Consider the following 21360-nt stretch of genomic DNA (forward strand, 5'->3'; position numbering starts at 1 on the left):
TTGACTGACTGTTCACCTGCTCAAAATGGTGAGTTCAGAGTAGAGCTACGAACATCTCAATTGTGTCCAGATCAGATAGTCTGGAGACTGTCTCAACAACACACTCACTTCGTATGCTCGACACTCAATCACAACACCATTCGTTGTACACTCACTCCAAAACTTGTGTTTGACAACAAGTCGGGGAGCACTATGAGTGCCATCTGTTCAAGGCTTGTCTTGATGATTCGTTATGTCAACGGAACGAATTGCAGTATGACGTCACAGTTTAAGGAAGAAAACGACGTTTGTGTTGTATCGGTTGCTGTTGGCAACAGTTTGGTCAAAACCATAGACGTGATTGATATCGATGGGTCGGTTGTGGGACAAGTGAATGCACCAAGATTTCACAGTCCGTCTCAATCGATGAAAGTGTTGGGTGTATGTTTGGCGACCGCAGGATGTGTTTTGATATTAATTTTGTTGCTCAAAGTTGCGAGAGTTCGATGCAGGAAGAGGGAAAGAGTGAAGTTGGACGAGATGCGTTCTGCTTGTGAGAACACGTTCTTGTTGCAGCCACCTCAGGCTGGGGGGAGTTGGGTGGGTTCGGACGAACCGCCCGCTCAGCCGTGAAGGTCCGCTTTCGATCCAATGTAAATATTTATACTTGCGCGTATAGTACGCAAAACGCACTTCCTAATTTGTATGCGCGCTCCTATTATGTCAAATTCTCTCTATTGTTTTCATGCAATCCCTTCATTTCTCGTCATTTCTATTTAATATGTTTTTAATTATAGTGTCTATATATGTAAAGAAAAGTGCTCCATGCATGGACGCAGGCGTATGATTGTTTGTTCCGTATCGTAAATACATGTGGTCGCAAACCGCTATCTGCTCCTTTTCACTCCTACAGCACGTGACCTTTTCTACTTCGAAAAGCAACTAGTGCCCCTGCGAGGCGGTGACTGGTTTCTTGTACTTTGCTTTGCGCTGGCGTTCGTCTGTAGGGCGTAACGTCATAAAATGTTTGTTCCTCATGCGGCTCGCAAACTCTGCAATTTTGCGGTCCACCTTTAGACTAGCACGCAGCCTTTTCTCACTTTGAAATAGCAACTGCATGGTGTCGTTCGCAGGTCCCCTGCATCTATGCGTTGTTGTTCGTCTGTAGTCCGCAAAAGTTGACATTGCAGCAGAAAAGAGACGACGAAGCTGCTGGCCGGCTTGAAGCACAGCACATGTGCCCGTCGACGGATCGCGAAAGCTTCTTCTAGATCGGGACTGTCGAAACAGCTGCAAGTGAATACTTGGTCACCTAGCTAGACAGTCTGTCAAGGCTACATTAACCAGTATTTTGTGTTTTCTCCGCCCGATAAGCGAATTGTATGATGCCCCAATTATATATAAGCGGGAAATTGTGTTAATTAACATAAGTTGCCCAGGCCAAGAATGGCCTAGTCAGCTAGTAAATATATATAATTCGAAAAGTAACATGTATGTGACGTCATTGGTCCATTTTGGTGTATTACGCACCGCCCACTTCTGAAGCCAGGCTACGGGCCTGCACCTCATAGATCTAACGAGAAAAGTAGAGGAACAAACAACACGGCTACAGTAGCCACATCAGTGTGAGGACATCACAACAGATCAGCACGTGTACAGCACATGTGCAGTAATACACATGTACATGTACATTGATAAATTAATTTTAATGTACGATTAGTCTAGGGCATACCATTAACCAGGATGCAACTTAATTAGTGTTGTATTGGTAATATAAATGAGTACTTGTTTTGGTCACGTGACAAATAAATGTTAGGCTTCAACAAAAATAAGAAATATTTTTAAAATTAATTCTTTGTAAGACTAGAGTCCAAAACGCAATGAAACTAAATGCATATTGTCGAGGTGTGTGGCAGTCAAAGTGGAGCGAATGAGCGTGCGCAAATTCTAAGCAAGAGCTTTATCACATCCGGGTATGCAGATTTGTTTACCTACTCACCCACGTGACTTGTCAGCTCTTGCCGCTTGTCGCACTGTCTTCTGCTCGATCTGTGAAAGGTATTTTTGTTACAGGTATGTCTACGTCATTACAAGAGAGTTGGTAGTAAGAAAGAGGCAGAGTGAGGGACGAATAGATGAAATTGCGCCTTTTCGGTGTAGGCGACGCCTTCGTTGCTACTCAATCTCACGTTTGTTTGAATGTTGAGACGTCTCGACGGTTACTTTTGATTGAGATCAGTTTGCGCAGCGTATTTTTAGTTCTAGCGTTTGTGTTGCGTTCGATTCGTGTTCTGTTCTCGCAGCGGGCAGCGACTCGAAGTATGATACGGGAATTTTGTAAGCATTGCGCTAGTTGATGTCGCGTAGCCCGTGAAATGTTTTAGCTAATTACGAGTTTTAATTAATTAATGTGAGATTATTGGTAGAAGGATAGCATTGTTTGTCTCTAGACTTTGTCAACTCTATGTTTTCATCTAGACTTTTTGTTAACAGATGGATATCAAGAAAGAGATCAGAGGTAAGCATTGCAATATGGGAAATGATCATGTTTTAGTTAATGTTCAGAAATGAGGAGAAATGAGCTGAGGAGTGTGTGTGTGTGTGTGTGTGTGTGTGTGTGTGTGTGTGTGTGTGTGTGTGTCAGTGTGTGTGTGTGTGTGTGTGTGTGCATGTCTGACATGTTGCATGTTGGTGAGAAACAGATTTTGTTTGAGTGTAACAATGATTGTATTTGATAGATCTTGATGAGAAAGGAAAGAAGCTTGTAGAGGAAGGGCATTACAGTGAGGCCATTAGAATTTATGAAGAAGCCAGACAGATGACAGAACAATATTTAGAAGTAACAGATGGAGTGAGACTGGAAGGTGAGGAATGTTGTTTTGATCGAAAATATTGCAGAAATTCTAAAGTCAGGGTTTGTGGTTCTGTTTTGCTGTTTAGTTCTTCATAATCTGGGCGGCACATACATTTATAATGGAGAATATATGAAAGCACAAGCAATTCTAGAAAATGTTTTATCAGTTATGAGAAAACATCCTGAGACAGATAATCTCTTACTAGCTGACAGTGAGTTGTATTGTAATGTTTGTTTTATGTTTATGATTTTAGACTAAAATCCAGTTAATAGTGAATTGGACTGCATGATACATACAGCAGGGTTCTCACTAGAGATTTTTGGGAGCATGGCGGGATGGGCGGGTCCATGTCTAAGTTGGGCATGCGCACTTGAGCTGATCTTAAGTGAGGTATATTTACGTCGTAGCTATTGAGTGTAACATACGTTCGAGTGCCCTGGCAAGGAAATCAACTTCGGCCGCCATTCAGCCCTTCTTAGTGATGTTCATAAGTTACGTATGCGCAAGTTTCATGGACGAGACTACAGAAAGTCTGTCTAGTCAGGCGGTGATTGACATGCACGGACCAATGTTGTTGATTTGCAAGAAGCCATGACTAGTCTAGAGTAGATTCTAGGTGCTACACTTCTTGACATTGTCACAAGAGGTGTGCTTTCCGTGTCTACAGGAAGCATCCGGGACTGCAATTACCACAGTGGCCATGTACCTACGGAGCTTGGCTATTATCCCTCATTCTTTTGTAAGAACCTGGATTTGTGGCTAATGTCACCTTTACTAAGTAATATCGTATTGTGTTTCAGTACTGTAGTATAGAATTCTCATACATTCCCTAGCTATAGCTGTCAAACTTTGGACTATCTACCATTTCTGAGCGTGACGCACTCCTACTGGAGCGTTGCACTGCAGCGAGAACCCTCATACAGCCTAGTCTACATCACTCAAAGTGATTAAATGATGCAGTGAAGTTTAGATGAACCTTTATCATGTATGATAACTAGGACACGATCACTTTGCAGTTCTAGAACTATAAAAATGAGGGCGCGTTGGAACTGTTGGAACTGACAGAACCAAAACTAAATCGAACAAAAAATCTGCTTTGTGAACCAGAACTGCTAACCAAAACAACGTCAACGCGTACTACGGCTTCATCAGCTAATGATCCATTGATCACCAGAGCAACTTCAGCTAACTGTGCCTCTTGTTGACCTTGTGACGGATGCCAATCTTTCACAAACAGAGTGATAGAGTGCAGGAAACTATGAGTATTGCTGTATTTTAATAGTGCGCCATCACACTTTTGGGACTTTGCAGAAAAGACGTGTTCCAGTCGTAGCCTTGAAGTTCTAGACCAGAGAGTGCACCATCAGTTCTAGCAGTTCCAGCTCTTTGGACGACTGCTGGAATCAGTTCAAACAGTTTTAGAACTAAATTGAACGCGAGTTCTAGCAGTAACTGCCTGAACTGCAAATCAAATGTGCTCTAAATAATTATGGCAAGGATTGTACGTACAAATGCCATTATGTGAAACCATTCCAATACCCTGTATGTCGTTAGCTTTGTAGTCTGACTGTTGGACTGTCTGCTTTACTCTGTCTGCTTTACTCTGTGTGTGTGTGTGTGTGTGTGTGTGTGTGTGTGTGTGTGTGTGTGTGTGTGTGTGTGTGTCTGTGTCTGTGTCTGTGTCTGTGTCTGTGTCTGTGTCTGTGTCTGTGTCTGTGTCTCTGTGTGTGTTTGTCAGTCTGCCTGTCCATGGATGTTGGTAGCATTGTCTTCTACTTCATAATGTGTGGGAATAAGTTCGTCAGAGAGCCAAAGAAGCAGGGATTTCAAGTCTACTTGTGCGGCCCTGGCTGCTACCATCCCAAGGAACATTGTTGCTTGTCGGGTCTCCTTTCTTTGTCATTCATGTCCACGTGTTTTCAATGTCATCTCCTTTGTTGGCGCTCTGTCTTCACTTTCCTTCTTGTGGCTTATGTCACTGTCTGCTGTCTTCATGGTTTGTGCACACATGTTTTCTCGCTTTCTGAGCTTAGCGTTCGCCTTTGTCTCACAGCTGGATAGTCTCCTGCCGTCATTTCTTTGTCCCATCATCTTGTGGCTTCAGTTGGCGTCTGCTGTTAATCAGGGTTGTGTATGCACCTTTCTCTGCTCTCTGAGCTTGGTGCCCGCCTTCGCCTCACAGTTGGATTGTCATTTGTGGCCTTTTCTTTGTTAACTTATTTTCTTGTATCGAAGTCTGCTCTAGATGGTAACAACTAACTTCACTTACCGTATTTCTTTGAATAGTGGTCGTGGCCTCTATTTCTAACAAGGTTACTGAACTGTGGCCTCTAAACGAGGGCGGCTTGTATTCGAGGGTGGCCTCTATTTTTAAGTCTCTACTTCACACTGTGACACGTTGGTGCTTGAACATCACATTTCTTTCTGTTGACATAATTGGACATTTTTGAAGGTGCCAAGCTTGGCATGTTTAGCTGTAAATACCACGACTATTGTGTTGCAATTGATAGAGGAGTACGTGTAATAGAATGAGATTGACGCAGAAGCATCAAAAGCATGTGATATGGGCGTGACCAGTAACTCTGCAGACTAGTGCAGCCTCAATTCGAGGACGACCTCTATTTTCAATAATTTGGAAATTGAGCCACGGCCACTACCAAAGAAATACGGTAATTGCCAATCATCATTAGGATTGAAAATGCATTTGCTAACCAAGTGACTCTTAATTACACTCGCCATCTGAAAGTTTGTGATCAACTGACGTTTTTAAAGAGATGAATGCGTATTTAGTCAGTTGCATTTATTTGCACAGTAACTAGCTGAGCAGCCGGTTCTTCATGTGGGTAGATTATTACATAGAAAATAGTAGTGTAAGTATGTGTGGTGAAAACATGCAGATATTGAGCAAAGGCTTCCTATATATGCAATGTTTACATAATGTTTGCAATTGACACCAAACGTAGACCTATGGTCCATTTTCTCTCGGTAAGAACACGTCAACAAAACTGTCGGTTAGGTACTTGCTGCGTTTGGTGTCACCAACATGACAAATGAATGTGGGGTGAACGTCTTGAAAGGGAAGCCGAGAGTCAGTGAAAGTCACTGTCTAGTATGTGTTGGTGTATGTCACATATGATGGAGTGTGTAGTTGTATGTATATGGTATATTTACTGTGTGACTGACTTTTGTTTGTTTGTACTTACAGTCTTGTCTTCTCTGGGGTATTGTTACTTTTGTCAATCCAAGTATGTTGATGCCACATCATTACTGGAGGAGTGCTTGTTAATGCAACAGAAATGCCTTCCAGCTAATGATGTGAATATGGCCAAGAGTAAGTGTTGTGTGTGAGTAATTGTTGTTTTTGAAAGATTTTCAACTTATTTGACAAGAGGATATGATGTTTGTCTTACCACCAGTCTGTCTGTCTTTCTCTTGTCTCTCTCCCTGCTTGTGTATGTGTGAGAGTTTGTGTATTATTGCATGAACTAGCCCTCACCCATCCTATGTGCGGTAGGAATTGTGCTAGCACCTAGATAGTAGCTAGCTAAGCGAAGAAAACGTAAAAAATTAACTTTCTCCAGTCGTCCACTATTTGGCACGTGAAGTAGCCCCCATCTTACGATTTCACTGTAGGACAACTCCATGGACGTGTTACTCTAGAGACAAAATCTACATGTACAAAAACATGTACGCGCACACATGCACACGTGCGTGCACACACACACACACACACACACACACACACACACACACACACACACACACATGTTGTATTTACTTGAGTCAGAGTTCTGTCTCATAGTATCCCACTACCTACGCTACACGTCATGCAGCGAAGAAGACGCACCACACCGACTGCAGCGGGCACATGGCTGATGAAGAATATCTAGCGTACAGGCTGGCAAGCGCACATCACATCCCCTACCCCGCCCTATGTGCGGTAGCAATCTAGCTTTACATGCCACTTCCTCGAAGGAGATGCACCTTCCGTCACACACGCACGCAGAATCAGCCCGGTGAGCCGACTGCAGCGGGCACATCTTGCACTCTACCAGTTGTGTAGTAGCGGCTGGTGAACCACGTCACATCTGCATTCTCGTTTAATTAATTGAACAAACAAACTCCAGCACATCTCATTTCAGTCTGACAAAGTCTCGTTTCTGGCCGTCGGAGGCAGTCCGAGCAAAATCTGACTCGATCGTTACAGACAAACATTCATCCAGACAGACAGACGGAAGCGTGGGTTGGCGTATTATAGTATAGGATTTACTTGAGTGTGTACTGTATGTTGATCTCTTCAGTTTTTAGTTTTGCTATCTGTCTTTGTTGACCATGATTTCTCTCTATTTTCTATCTGTCTGGTTTGTGTCAGTGTGTCAGACATTCAAGCACGTAAACTGAAAGCCAAAATTCTGTTTAAATACTGACATAATGTGTAAGAAACAGACAAAGGGACGTTTAATGCATTAGAGGCCGTGGCTTGTGTATTACTTGTTACATCGTTTGCATTTACCAGCTGGTAGAGTGATTGGTTGTCTTTCTGTTTATCTGTCTGTCTGTGTGTTTGTTTGTTTGTGTATCTGTCTTTCTATCTTTTTGTTGTCTGTCTACTTGTTTGTCTGCATGTCTGTGTTTAATTGTCACTACAAAATCGTGAGATCTTGAAATGTAGTTGTTACTGTGAGTTGTAATCATCAATAAACTGATGGAAATAGAAATAGTGGCTTTCTTGCTTAAAAGTGCTAGACATGACACACAAGGTGTTCAAGTTGTCAAACACGTTTATTAAGCACACCTACTGTTGACTGCTGGTGTTATTGCGCATGCTTACACTGTGCACATTTCTACAGCTACACAACAATGTCAGTGTGCAGGGTATGTGCTGTAGAAAGGTCTCGTTTAATCAGTTATGATGGACAGACTGGAAGAGTGGTTGCATGTTGTGTGAGAAAGAACTCATCTCTCACTACTGCATTGAAATATATTAGACATTGATTGTTGTCTTGCAACTCAATTAGCAAGAAAAGTTGTTGTGTCTTAATTCTCACCTTTATTCTTATTTTAGCTATGAGGATGCTTGGTGAATGTTTTATTAAACAAAAGAAACTGTCTGAAGCAGAAAGATTATTGAGACATTCACTTGAGATCATGAAATCTGCTCACACAGAATATCAGGATGATCTTGCAAGTGGTATGTGTTCATTCTCTGATACAATTGTAAGACGTCTCACTCTTCTTAAAACAACTCTACTCACCTCATATTGATTCAATGTGTTGCCTATAATATCATCATTGTTTATCTTCTTTAGCTCAATACACACTTTCTCAGTGTCTTAGCGAACAAGGTAAAGTAAGTGAATCAATCAAGCTGATGACCGACTGTGTCAGGATGTTGAAATCAAGTCTCCATCATGAACATCCTCATGTGGCTAGAGGTTAGTTTCTTGTCTTTCTTTTGACATCAACTTTATGTGAATTGTGAGCTTGACATGCTGATTATCATTTGCACATGTTGATACTGCAGTATAAATCAGTCATAATTGTCATGTGTTGGTTACGAGTTGTTGTTGTTCTCAGCTGTTGGTCAACTGGGAGTGTATTTAATGGGAGTAGGAAACTTGGATGAGAGCGAACAATACTTGAGAGAATGTCTGGACATATACAGACATTCACTTCATGAGAAACATCCTGATACAGCACTTCGTATGTCTAAATGTTCTATAATGTCAAATCAGCATGTGTGTGTATCAATGTGTCTTGATTTGTACAGCATTGAAATATTTGGGAGAATGTCTGATGAAAAAAGGGAAGAACAGCGAAGCAGAGAAACTTCTCTCTGAAGCTATCGACATTGAAGCAGCTGGTCTCCATCAAGATCATCCTGAGAAAATCTCCAGTCAGAATTTCGTCATTTCTCTTTACCTGCATCTCTCACAGTTGCTGTTTTCTGTTTTCAGCATTGATTTTATGGTCAGAATGTTTGCTAAATATTGCTGACTACACACGTGCCCAGCCTGCTCTATTTGCTGCTCTTCGAATCATCAATATTAACCAGCAGCCGAGCAACAGACAGAGATCCGAAGGTCTGATATTTGAGTGGAAGGTTAATGTTGTGATTATTGAGTTTGTTGTGCAGTAATGCGTCTACTAAGGAGACTTAGCCCATTCCAACAGCCACAATCTGGGGAGACAATTATTGGTGAAGGGAAAGCAGAAGTGGAACAGACAGATGGTGAGGACAATCATTGGCTTTGTAAAGTTGTGTTGAACTACTTGTATGTTAGAGAGAAGAAATAGACTTGAGAGAAAGAAATCAATTGAGGATCAGGTAGAGAATGATAGTAGACTTACAACAGTCATCATCTGTTTGCTTGTGTGTTTGTTTGATTGTTGTTTGTGTCGAGCAGTCAGTCTGTTTGTTGCTTTACTTACGCTGATTTGTTTGTTTCTCTTTTCTCGCTTTTGAATGTGTGTTGTGGTTTTTGTTTTTCTGTTATTTAATGAGTTGGTTGGGATATATTTGTCTACGTTTACTTTTGTCTTATTTATCAACTTAGTAAATGATTTGAGTTTTGATAATTTTTGTCACTTGATTGAGTGTAATTTCTGTATTCTACTCTGATCTCTCTCTTCTGTGTAGGGTGACGATCATTCTGATCAATCTGCACCCACAATGGGTATGACATGCTGCATACAATCCATTAAGCAACTCATCCCATGTTGTTTGTTTACTAGAAAATCTTGACATTTCTGATCTGTGCCACCCATTGTGGGTGGGTGGTACATTGGAAGTGTTGCACGTTGATAGCAGTGATGGCTTGTCATTCCATGAGACGATCGGCAGTGAGGGAGGAGAGCTGAGTGCTGGCAGTGTGAGCATTACTGTTCCAGCGGGTGCCGTTCAATCACCAACACAATTCTCCATTCATTCATTCATGCATGATAAGTATATGCCTCCCGTTTTTGCTAGTGGCTACCAAGTGGTCAGTCCAGTTATTTTTCTTGGTCCCCATAACGTCTCATTCAGCAAGCCAGTCAAAGTGTGTATCAACACCATAGCTGATGTGACTTCAGCAGGCGGTTCGTTCACTCTGATGAGATGTGAATCAAGACTCGATGAGACGAAGTGGAGATGGCGTGGTGTGGTAGTGTATTCTCCTGATACTCGGGAAGTGCAGTCACACATTCCATTTGATCCCAACAGCTGGTCAGTGGAGGTGACCAGTTTTAGTGGTTGGGTGTGGCTTGTTAGTTTTATTAAGAGCCCAACCATTTTATTCAGAAGGAAGATGGGATGTGTAGTTCTTGGTCGAAGTCTTTCTTCTTGCAAATGGTCATTGTCTGTGCATCTTTTCAATTTATATGAAGAAATAGGGCAACAAATCATTAGGAAACATGAAGTGCTTAATGCATTTCCTGCTATCCAGCTCTGTCCAGTGACAGAAATCAAGGTTCGCAAGCAAGGACGTGTGGTCATGAAGCCCCAACTTCCATCAGACTCAGAATGGTCATTGTGTCGAGGTGATGTAGAAGTTCAGTATCCAACTGAATATTTGTGGAGTCAATCATTTGATCACGATCATTGCTATACATTTGATGTTAAAGCAAATGTTTCTTGTCCTAATTGTTTAGTGCTTCCTATTCTTGTTGAATACAAAAGACGAGGCGAAGTAGTGGAGTTTTGCCTCACATTGGAAGCAGTTCACAAACTGTCCAAATCAGCTGATTCATCAAATTTCAGTTTACCTTCTCACTCTCCTTCCCTTCCAGATGAGGAACAGGAAGCATTGTACTTCTGTAGTGAAGAGGGTCTACATTCTTCTGGCTTCACATCTTCATCAGCAGCAGCAAGGGATAGAACTTCATCACAAAGTTTGTTATTTACATTTCGATCAGTTAAGTTTGTTTCACAATTGTTTGTGTAATGACATGTAGGATCAATAATACAAAAACCTACCAATGTACACACTGTCAATCAATGTGGTGTTGGCCCCAGTTATAGCAAAGTTCAAGTAAGAATGTTTGTTTGTTGTGTATAGTTAAGCCTCAGCATTTGTATGCACAGAGAGAGAGAGAGCTTGTGATAGTAACTAAGTTTGTGTGTGTGTGTGTGTGTGTGTGTGTGTGTGCGCGTGCGCGCGCGTGCGTGCAATGGCACTAGCACTATAAATGCATGTGGTTAATACATTTAGTACCAATTTATTTAATGGCATAGTAACTAACCCAGGGAAAGACTCGGACTACTGCTTCTCTATTAACATTTCTGTTGTATCTTTCTGTCAGGAGAAAAGTTTATTGCTAGTTCGTCTTCCTGTTGGAAGTGAAGTTCCTTACACAGGATGTACTTTCCGGTACATAGATACTACAGGTCAGACAGTTGAAGAAGTTCCAGGAGAAAGGCTGGATAGTCGTACAATAGAAACTGTTACTCCTGGTAAGTTACATACGTTTGACATGATAGTCATGTGTTTACCTTGATTGTTGTATGTAGCTTGGCCACATGCTGATCGAGTGGAGATACACATATTTTCTTCAGATGGACAAACTCGTCTCGGATATTTTGTACACGTTTTCATTGACCCGTCTGCAGAGATGTTACCTCGTATTGTCAATGATTGTGAGGGTGACAGCAGCATGCTACCAGGAATAGTAGATCAAGGGACAGAGAAAGGTATGAATCTGCACTAAAATCTGTTTCATTGTTCTGTTGGTTGTTTCTGTAAAAGTTGGTGGTTGATTTCAGTTAAAACTGTGATGTCATTTTATGCATCATTTAAATGTATGTTAACGTGTTTATTACATTTTCTAGAACATCCTTCAGTCTCTGTTGCAAGGAGGAGGAGCTTGTCAAGTTACAGATCTGAAGGATTAGATTTACAAGCAATTGTGTCTGATGTACAGTTTCTTGAGGTAAATACAGTCATGAATCCAGCCGATTGGTGTGACTATAATTGAGTAAATAAATAAATATAAATATATAAATTAATGAATTAATAGATTTTAATTAATAAATATTTGGGTATTTTGTTTTATTGTCTCTCTTTGTTACAGGTTGGCAAGGCTGTCAGAAGTGATTGGTATGAGATTGGTATTCGTCTTGGAGTCAACATAGAAGAGTTGTCTGATTGTCAAGAACGTTTCCCTCGTAACTTGGCTGCTCGCCTCGTACATATCTTCTCACTGTGGAGAAAACGAGAGTGCAAAACAACTCTTGCAATACTCCTGGAAGCATGCAGACAAGCAGGTGTTGGTGCAGCAGCAGAGAATGCAGTGAAGAACGCACCACAATCAAAGTGAAATTGGTTAGAATTACGAGCAAATTTTTACGTTTTTAATATTGTAGCTAGTGTCAATGCTATCGGACTTGCTTCTAAGTTTGACATTTCCATTTATATTTGTTTATGATACGGGAATTTGCTCAAACAGCACGTAACAATGCGTCAAGCGTACACTCAAAAGGGTTTTCACTTCTGACATTGTATCATACACAGTTTTCTGATACTCACATTAGGAGATGTATAGTATGTTAAAACATTACAACAAGCACTCAATTAATTCAGATAGTCTAGTATATAGAAAAATGCCCGTATTTCCTGGATTTGCATTTCAAGTGTCATTGTACTTTGTAACGGTGAGAAACGTGGACGAAGATTCATTGCCGGTGATGTAGTTGTTTGCGTATCGCTCGCGTATCGCTTTGCCCTTCACATCGCGTTGCTCCGCCTGAACGCGACCTTTCCATCATGCTGCATTACCCGCTATTGCGCTCTACACGCTTTTCCTGATCCTTCACAAACGTAAATGACAAGTAAATATCAAACCAGCCATAATTGCCTTCCTGACTGTTACTGGGACCCCATTCGGTTACCTCATATTTTGGACTTACTGAGCAGCGCTTTGAACTGGTCAAAACGTAAGCGGAAAGTGCGTGGAAAAGTAGAACTCGGTGTCGTTCGTGCGTGAAGATAACAAGATAGTCGAGAAAGTGACGCAGGAAGACATTGAATGGTTGCTATGGTGGAGACGGAAAGGAAATCGCACAGATTCGGTCAAGAACGAACTACCGAGTAGGACGTGATGAGACGTTGATGGCAATCAGTGGTTTGTCAGTTTGGAAATTGTATTTCACGATAATTGGGGTTCAAGTAGCGCGCGTTAAGAACAATACTTTCTCTTATTTTGTGGGTAACGGAAGGCAGAATGTGTGGATGGTGGCAACTCAGTTGTTACATTCGTGTGTCGTCGTGTTGAGAGACGCGTCGTCAATCTCGTGAGAATGAAGTAAAGGCTGTGATTGATATCAACGACTGACTGTGTTAGTTGACAATTTAATTAATTCGTTCTTGCTGTGCTGATTCGAACGTTTGGAGCGGCAATCATACTCACTCGGTACAATCGCCTTTGTTTGTCATTTCATTGCAGGTATGTGTATCGGTCTTGTCTGGATTGTGTTTGTTTGTCATATTGTGTAGCACGGATGCTACATTTTCTGTTCTATACCAACCATGCTAGTTCACTTCGTCGTCTCATGCAAAACTTATAAACAAGAAATCTGCATGTAAATATATTGAAAAATGGATGGACAAACAATAGACAAACAGACGGACAAATAATAGACAGACACACAGACAAACAATTGACAGACAGACAAACAAACAATGGACAGACAGATGGACAGAAAACAGATGGACAAACAATTGACAGACAGATGGACAGAAAACAGATGGACAAACAATTGACAGACAGATGGACAGAAAACAGATGGACAAACAATTGACAGACAGATGGACAAACAATTGACAGACAGATGGACAGAAAACAGATGGACAAGCAATTGACAGACAGATGCACAGAAAACAGATGGACAAACAATTGACAAACAGATGGACAAACAATTGACAGACAGATGGACAGAAAACAGACGGACAAACAATTGACAGACAGATGGACAAACAATTGACAGACAGATGGACAGAAAACAGATGGACAAGCAATTGACAGACAGATGGACAGAAAACAGATGGACAAACAATTGACAGACAGATGGACAGAAAACAGATGGACAAACAATTGACAGACAGATGGACAAACAATTGACAGACAGATGGACAAACAATTGACAGACAGATGGACAGAAAACAGATGGACAAGCAATTGACAGACAGATGGACAGAAAACAGATGGACAAACAATTGACAAACAGATGGACAAACAATTGACAGACAGATGGACAGAAAACAGATGGACAAACAATTGACAAACAGATGGACAAACAATTGACAGACAAATGGACAGAAAACAGACGGACAAACAATTGACAGACAGATGGACAGAAAAACAGATGGACAAACAATTGACAGACAGATGGACAGAAAACAGATGGACAAACAATTGACAGGCAGTCAAACAAACAATGGACGGATAATTGACAGACAAGAAAAACAAACAATGGACAGACAGGTGGACAAACAATTGACAGACACAGGCAAACAATGGACAGACAGACGGACAAACTATCGACAGATGACAAATGTATCATGAATGGTAAATACACCACACACACACACACACACACACACACACACACACACACACACACACACACACACACACACACACACACACACACACACACACACACACACACACACACACTTTCCATCTAAACTCATTTCAAGTCTCTGTTTGTCTGTTGTGTCCTTTTTGTGGTGTGAAACACAGAAGTTGCATGACGTCGATGAGTTTGTGTGTTGGATGTATTTCATTTGTGTTGCAGGGTTGAGGCTATTGAATGGCTACGAAAGGAGACGATGGTTATTTCTATTATAATGCTAAATGTCTGAAGGTAGAGTTGATATAGTCACCAATCATGTGAATTATTGATTAATAATTTATTAAAATAAATAAATAAGTAATTTGCATACAATTAATTTATATAAATAAAAAATATAAATTAATTGTATGCAAATACTTATTTATTATTATTTATTATTTATTATTTATTAATATAAATTAATTATATGCAAATTATTAATTAATTTATTTTTATTTATTATTTATTAATATAAATTAATTGTATGCAAATTACTTATTTATGTATTGTTAATAAATTAATAAATTGTAATAAGTCATTTTCTGTAAATTGTGTGTGTGTGAGATATATAATAAATTAATAAATAAATAATAAATTATTAAATAATAAATAAATAATTTGCATGTGATTGATTTTTTATTTATTAATTATTAATTTTTATATTAATAATTTATTTATATATATTAATTATATATTATTGTTAATTAATTTGCAATTATTGTTAATTAATTGCAAATTATTGTTAATTAATTAATTATTATTTATTAATTTTATTATTTAATAATAATTTATTTATATAAATTATTTGTATACAAATTATGTTTTGTACGTCGTGACTGTCATCTCTATTCCAGGGTGACTAATGCCCTTTTTGTCACATTCAAGCTGCACTCGGTAACAACACTGTCTGTACATTGTGGCTACAAGGATCGTGCTTTCGATCAGCATGTCCATTCAGACATATGCATATCACTGTGAGTGGTGACACTTTCGTCTATTTCTCACATTTTTGTGAGAATGTCAAATGTTTAGCCGTTGAAGAGTGAGTTGCTGTGTTACTTTGAGATTCAACTGAGTGACTGCCTCAGGCCCAACTGTCTTATCAAGCATTTCAAGCCGAGAAATGTGAGCACACTGGGAACGAGCTCGATGCCGGTGATGTCAACGACACAGACAGTTGGTATGATGTTTGGATGTGGAGAGTTTAGGGGATAGCAGCATGTACAGACAAGTGGGCAAATGGTTGGACTTGATAGACAGACAGAGGGAAAGAGACGGATGATGGGAAGTTAATTGGATGGAAGGGCAGACGTGTAGACCATCAAAGATGTTTGGGTGGATGGACAGACAGATGACAGACAGACAGTCAGTTGGACAGACAGACAGACAGACAGATGGACAGACAGACAGATGGACAGACAGACAGTTGGACAGACAGACAGACAGACACATGGACAGACAGACAGATGGAGAATCAAAGTGACTGGCCTCTACCCCGTCCCGACTCTACTTCCTGTCTGTACAGCATGATGCAGCTTCCATGTATGGACGGGATGGACAAAATGTCGCTTACATGTAAGTGTTTGGATGGATGGATAGACAATGGACAGACAGACAGATGGAGAGAAGGACAGACAGAGAGATGGACATACATACATACATACAGACAGACAGACAGATGAACAGACAGAGAAATGGACATACAGACAGACAGACAGACAGACAATGGACAGACAAGTAGACAAACAGACAGAAAGATGGACAAACAAAGGACAGAGAGAGAGAGAGAGAACAGACAGAGAGATGGACATGCAAACAGACGATGGGCAGACAGACAGACAGACAGACGGATGATTGGCTGACAGATTCATGAATGAAAGAAGACACTAATCCTGTACAATCCCTCCACAGTAAAGATCTACATTTTGTATTTTGTTTCAGTTGCTGTCAGACCATCTGTTTGTGGTTCTACCAACTTAGTTCAAGCACAGGACATGGAGACGCCAAATTTCCGTGAGAATCACTCTTGTGTGTTGCTTGGCTAAATGTCAGTAATGAGAACTCGTCTCTTGTGTCAGTTGGAGCTGTAAAGGAAGGGATGACGTCTCTATCAGCCCAGTCAGGCAACAAAGGAACATCAAATTTGACTGTTAGTGGGCAGATAGTCACACCAACAAAACCGATAGGTGAATGTGTGTGTGTGTGTGTGTGTGTGTGTGTGTGTGTGTGTGTGTGTGTATGTGTGTGTGTGTATGTGTGTGTGTGTGTGTGTGTGTGTGTGTGTATGTGTGTTTGTCTGTCTGTGTTTGTGTGTATGTGTCTGTCTGTCTGTCTGTCTCTGTCTGTCTGTGTTTGTTTGTCTGTCTGTGTTTGTGTGTGTGTGTGTGTGTGTGTGTGTGTGTGTGTGTGTGTGTCTGTCTGTCTGTCTGTCTGTCTGTCTGTCTGTCTGTCTGTCTGTCTGTCTGTCTGTCTGTCTTTTCATATATTTTCATAAATGAATGCTATTACAACTAAAACTATTTAGAATGTTCAAGAGACCCAATAGGGTCAATACACATCACAAACTAATGTACGCAAAACTGAGTATGATAGTTCTTTACATTACTGGAGCTCATAGATAAAAGGTGTGATAGTTTCTTTGCAATAGTCCTAGCATTGCAACGTTGTAGCGCTGTTGAGAATCGTTTTCTCCAGTAACACATGAATTCATTAGCATTCTTATTGCCATCATCATCCGTCGACCTGGTTGATAGTTCCTGTAGGTATCTGGTGGCTCGTTCTCCCCAATGGCCAAAATGCTCAAATACAAGTGGAACAAGTGTCAAGGAAGACGCACCGGGGAGAGTGACTTGACTATATTTGGTTAACTTCCTATTCTCCCTGTTTGCAGTCTGTCTGTCTGTCTGTCTGTCTGTCTGTGTCTTTCTGTTTGTCTGTCTGTCTGTCTCTGTGTGTGTGTGTGTGTGTGTGTGTGTGTGTGTGTGTGTGTGTGTGTGTCTGTCTGTCTGTCTGTCTGTCTGTCTGTCTGTCTGTCTGTCTGTCAATACATATATTTTCAAACATTGAACTATTATACACCATCTAAGCAAAGCAACTAAATACTACCCAAGCCAATAGGGCTTGGTTCTACCTACAACTGTCTGTCTCTGTCTGTCTGTCTGTCGGTCTGTCTGTCTGTCTGTCTGTCTGTCTGGTTGTCTGTCTGTCTGTCTGTCTGTCTGTCTGTCTGTCTGTCTTATTTCACTATTGAACACAAAAAGCAAAATTTTACAAGAACACTATAGATAAAACTGCTAAGCTAAATGTCCATCTACTGAGACATACAGATTGAATTATACTAAAATTCTAATGAATGATGTTCTGAATGTCTGTCTGTGTCTGTCTGTCTGTCTGTCTGTCTGTCTGTCTGTCTGTCTGTCTGTCTGTCTGTCTGTCTGTCTGTCTGTCTGTCTGTCTGTCTGTCTGTCTGTCTGCCTGCCTGTCTGTCTGTCTGTCTGTCTGTCTGTCTGTGTCTTTCTGTTTGTGTGTGTGTGTGTGTGTGTGTGTGTGTGTGTGTGTGTGTGTGTGTGTGTGTGTGTGTGTGTGTGTGTGTGTGTGTGTGTGTTGTGATCATGTGGGAATTGTGTTCATTGTCTGTAGATTCTTTCTCATTTGAATTGTCAAAGTTGACTCCCAGTAATCCAATGCCTTTTGCTGTTTAACAACCGATAACAACTTCGACTGCTGTGAGTGTGAGATCGGTGAATGAAGTCAAGGAGGGACTGGGAGGTGTGACAGCCGATGGAGATCAACAGTAACGAGAAGTGGAAAAAGTGAAGGATGAGAAGTCGGCTGTTGTGGAGGACAAAGCAGCAGCATTGGGTACAGATTGTAGTGACTTGATTGTGTAGCACGTGTTTGCTGATAGAGTGAGGGATAAGCAAACGAACGGACAGACTGACACTGTCACAGACAGATGGATAGATGGAGAGATGGACAGACACAGACAGACAGAGAGATGGACAGGCACACAGACAGACAGATGGACAGACACACAGACAGAGAGATGGACAGACACACAGACAGAGAGATGGACAGATAGACAAACACAGACAGACAGATGAACAGACACACAGATGGACAGACTCATACAGACAGATGGACAGACAGATGGACAGACACACAGACAGAGAGATGGACAGATAGACAAACACAGACAGACAGATGAACAGACACACAGATGGACAGACTCATACAGACAGATGGACAGACACATAGACAGACTGATACACAGATGGACAGATGGACAGACACATAGACAGACTGATACACAGATGGCCAGATAGATAGACACACGGAGAGAGAGAGAGAGAGAGAGAGAGAGAGAGAGAGAGAGAGAGAGAGAGAGGGAGGGAGGGAGGGAGGGAGGGAGGGAGGGAGGGAGGGAGGGAGGGAGGGAGGGAGGGAGGGAGGGAGGGAGAGATGGACAGACACATAGACAGACACACAGACAGACAGATGGAGAGAGAGAGAGAGAGAGATGGACAGACACACAGATAGATAGACAAACAGACGGACAGACTCATACAGACAGATGGACAGACAAACAGACAGACAGATGGACAGACACATAGACAGACACACAGAAGGACATACTCATACCGACAGATGGACAGACAGACAGACCGATTGGACAGACACGCAGACGGACATACTCATACAGACAGATGGACAGACAGACAGACCAATTGGACAGACACGCAGACGGACATACTCATACAGACAGATGGACAGACAGACAGACCGATTGGACAGACATGCAGACGGACATACTCATACAGACAGATGGACAGACAGACAGACCGATTGGACAGACACGCAGACGGACATACTCATACAGACAGATGGACAGACAGACAGACCGATTGGACAGACACGTAGACGGACATACTCATACAGACAGATGGACGGACAGACAGACCGATTGGACAGACACGCAGACGGACATACTCATACAGACAGATGGACAGACAGACAGACCGATTGGACAGACATGCTGACGGACATACTCATACAGACAGATGGACAGACACACAGACAGATTGGACAGACACACAGACAGACAGACAGATGGACAGATACACAGACGGACAGACTCATACAGACAGATGGACAGACTCATACAGACAGATGGACAGAAAGAAAGACACACAGACAGACACACAGACAGACAGACACACAGACAGACAGATGGACAGATAGACAGACACACAGACAGACAGATGGACAGACACACAGACGGACAGACACACAGACGGACAGACTCATACAGACAGATGGACAGACTCATGCACATGGATGGACAGAAACACAGACAGACAAATTGGCAGACTCATACAGACACGGACAGACAAATGGACAAACACAGACAGACAGATGGACAGACTCATACAGACAGATGGACAGACAAACAGACGGATGGACAGACAAACAGACGGATGGACAGACAAATTGCTAAATGCACAGTCACAGACAAATGAACGAAAACCACATGTTGAGCTGGACTCTCTCTCTCTCTCTCCACTAGCTGCCAAGAAGAAAGCTCGTGCCGAGAGGTTTGGACTCAAGACTCTCCCACACCCACAACGCAACATCTCACCAACCACTTCCATTCCAACTATACCAGTCAAGCCTCTCACATCGTCGACTGCCGCTGCTCTCACCTCAACACATCAACATGTTACCAATACAACAAAAGCCATACAAACCACCAAACAGTCGAAACAAACAACAGAAAACACGAAATCAGAAAACAAGGACGCGACGTCGACAGCAGAGAGCGAAAAGTCCAAGCCTGGCACACAGCAAATCGTGTGGGATTTAGATGGAAAGAAGAAAGACACGCTGCCAATCAAGAGCCCGACAATCAACAAACCAAGCACGGACGTCCAGAAACCCAAGAATGACAGCAACAGCATCGACATCAGTAACAGTGATAGAGACACGAATCGAAGCGAAAATCCTAGTTCGTCGTCTGTGAATGATAAACGGAAGCTGCAGGAGATCAAATGGCACTTAGGAGACGTAAAACGTTTTGGGGTATTGTCTGTGGGGACGTTGCTTGTTAGGATGAAACGAAGAGCGTCCGAAGGTGGAGCAACAAACGAGAGCAATCGGCAAAATGTTAGCAGCAGCAGTGGTGGCAACGACGAGGGACAGAAAGGACAGACTGGAGGAGCATCAGGAGCATCAGGGATGAAGATCAGACTGACAGCTAAGGCGACATAGTGGATGCTGTGACGGTTTGTCTTTGTCGTTTGACATTCACACACACACACACACACACACACACACACACACACACACACACACACACACACACACACACAGACACAAACACAGACACAAACACAGACACAGACACACACACACACACACACACACACACACACACACACACACACACACACACACACACACACACACACACAGAGAGAGACACACACACAGACACACAGACACACAAACACAGACACGCACAGGCACAAACACAGACACACAAACACAGACACACACACACACACACAGACACACACACACACACACACACACACACACACACACACACACACACACACACACATGCATGCACACACACACACACACACACACACACACACACACATGGACACACACACACACCACACACACATGTACACGCACACCACACACACACACACACACACACACACACACACACACACACACACACACACACACACACACACACACACACACACACACACACACACACACACACACACCAGTTACTGAGTAGACGTTGCTGGTCATCTGTCTGTGTGTTTGTCCTGCTAACGTCCTTCCCAGTTGATTGCACATCTTCCATCCCTTCCAGTGCTTTCATTCACATCCCTTCTGTATTCCTCAGGCGTC

General features: G+C 41.9%; 3 protein-coding genes across 3 annotated transcripts in view; all 3 read left to right on the top strand.

The window, feature by feature from the left end:
* LOC134188571 (uncharacterized) overlaps positions 1 to 612 on the top strand; it is an 830-nt gene extending 218 nt beyond the window's left edge. The window contains exon 1 of the mRNA XM_062656737.1: positions 1 to 612. This exon is cut by the window's left edge and continues 218 nt beyond it. Within this exon, the coding sequence (XP_062512721.1) occupies positions 1 to 612 (612 nt within the window).
* A 1350-nt stretch (positions 613 to 1962) lies between these two features.
* LOC134188952 (uncharacterized) lies at positions 1963 to 12514 on the top strand. Its single transcript, XM_062657169.1, has 19 exons — positions 1963 to 2052; positions 2458 to 2497; positions 2718 to 2843; positions 2920 to 3045; positions 6040 to 6165; positions 7900 to 8025; positions 8144 to 8269; positions 8412 to 8537; positions 8605 to 8730; positions 8792 to 8917; positions 8971 to 9066; positions 9119 to 9162; positions 9475 to 9511; positions 9570 to 10706; positions 10770 to 10846; positions 11118 to 11268; positions 11326 to 11505; positions 11644 to 11744; positions 11886 to 12514. The coding sequence occupies exons 2-19, from the start codon at positions 2473 to 2475 to the stop codon at positions 12129 to 12131; spliced, it is 3102 nt and encodes a 1033-aa protein (XP_062513153.1). The 5' UTR covers positions 1963 to 2052; positions 2458 to 2472; the 3' UTR covers positions 12132 to 12514.
* LOC134188572 (rho GTPase-activating protein gacF-like) lies at positions 12415 to 20735 on the top strand. The gene is made up of 6 exons (XM_062656739.1): positions 12415 to 12500; positions 14611 to 14647; positions 15460 to 15607; positions 16369 to 16440; positions 16506 to 16613; positions 19994 to 20735. Exons 1-6 carry the CDS (start codon positions 12415 to 12417, stop codon positions 20692 to 20694), a joined length of 1152 nt encoding a protein of 383 aa, XP_062512723.1. The 3' UTR covers positions 20695 to 20735.
* The last annotated feature ends 625 nt before the right edge of the window (positions 20736 to 21360 follow it).

This window comes from Corticium candelabrum, chromosome 13 (assembly GCF_963422355.1).
Source record: "Corticium candelabrum chromosome 13, ooCorCand1.1, whole genome shotgun sequence".
Taxonomy (NCBI): domain Eukaryota; kingdom Metazoa; phylum Porifera; class Homoscleromorpha; order Homosclerophorida; family Plakinidae; genus Corticium; species Corticium candelabrum.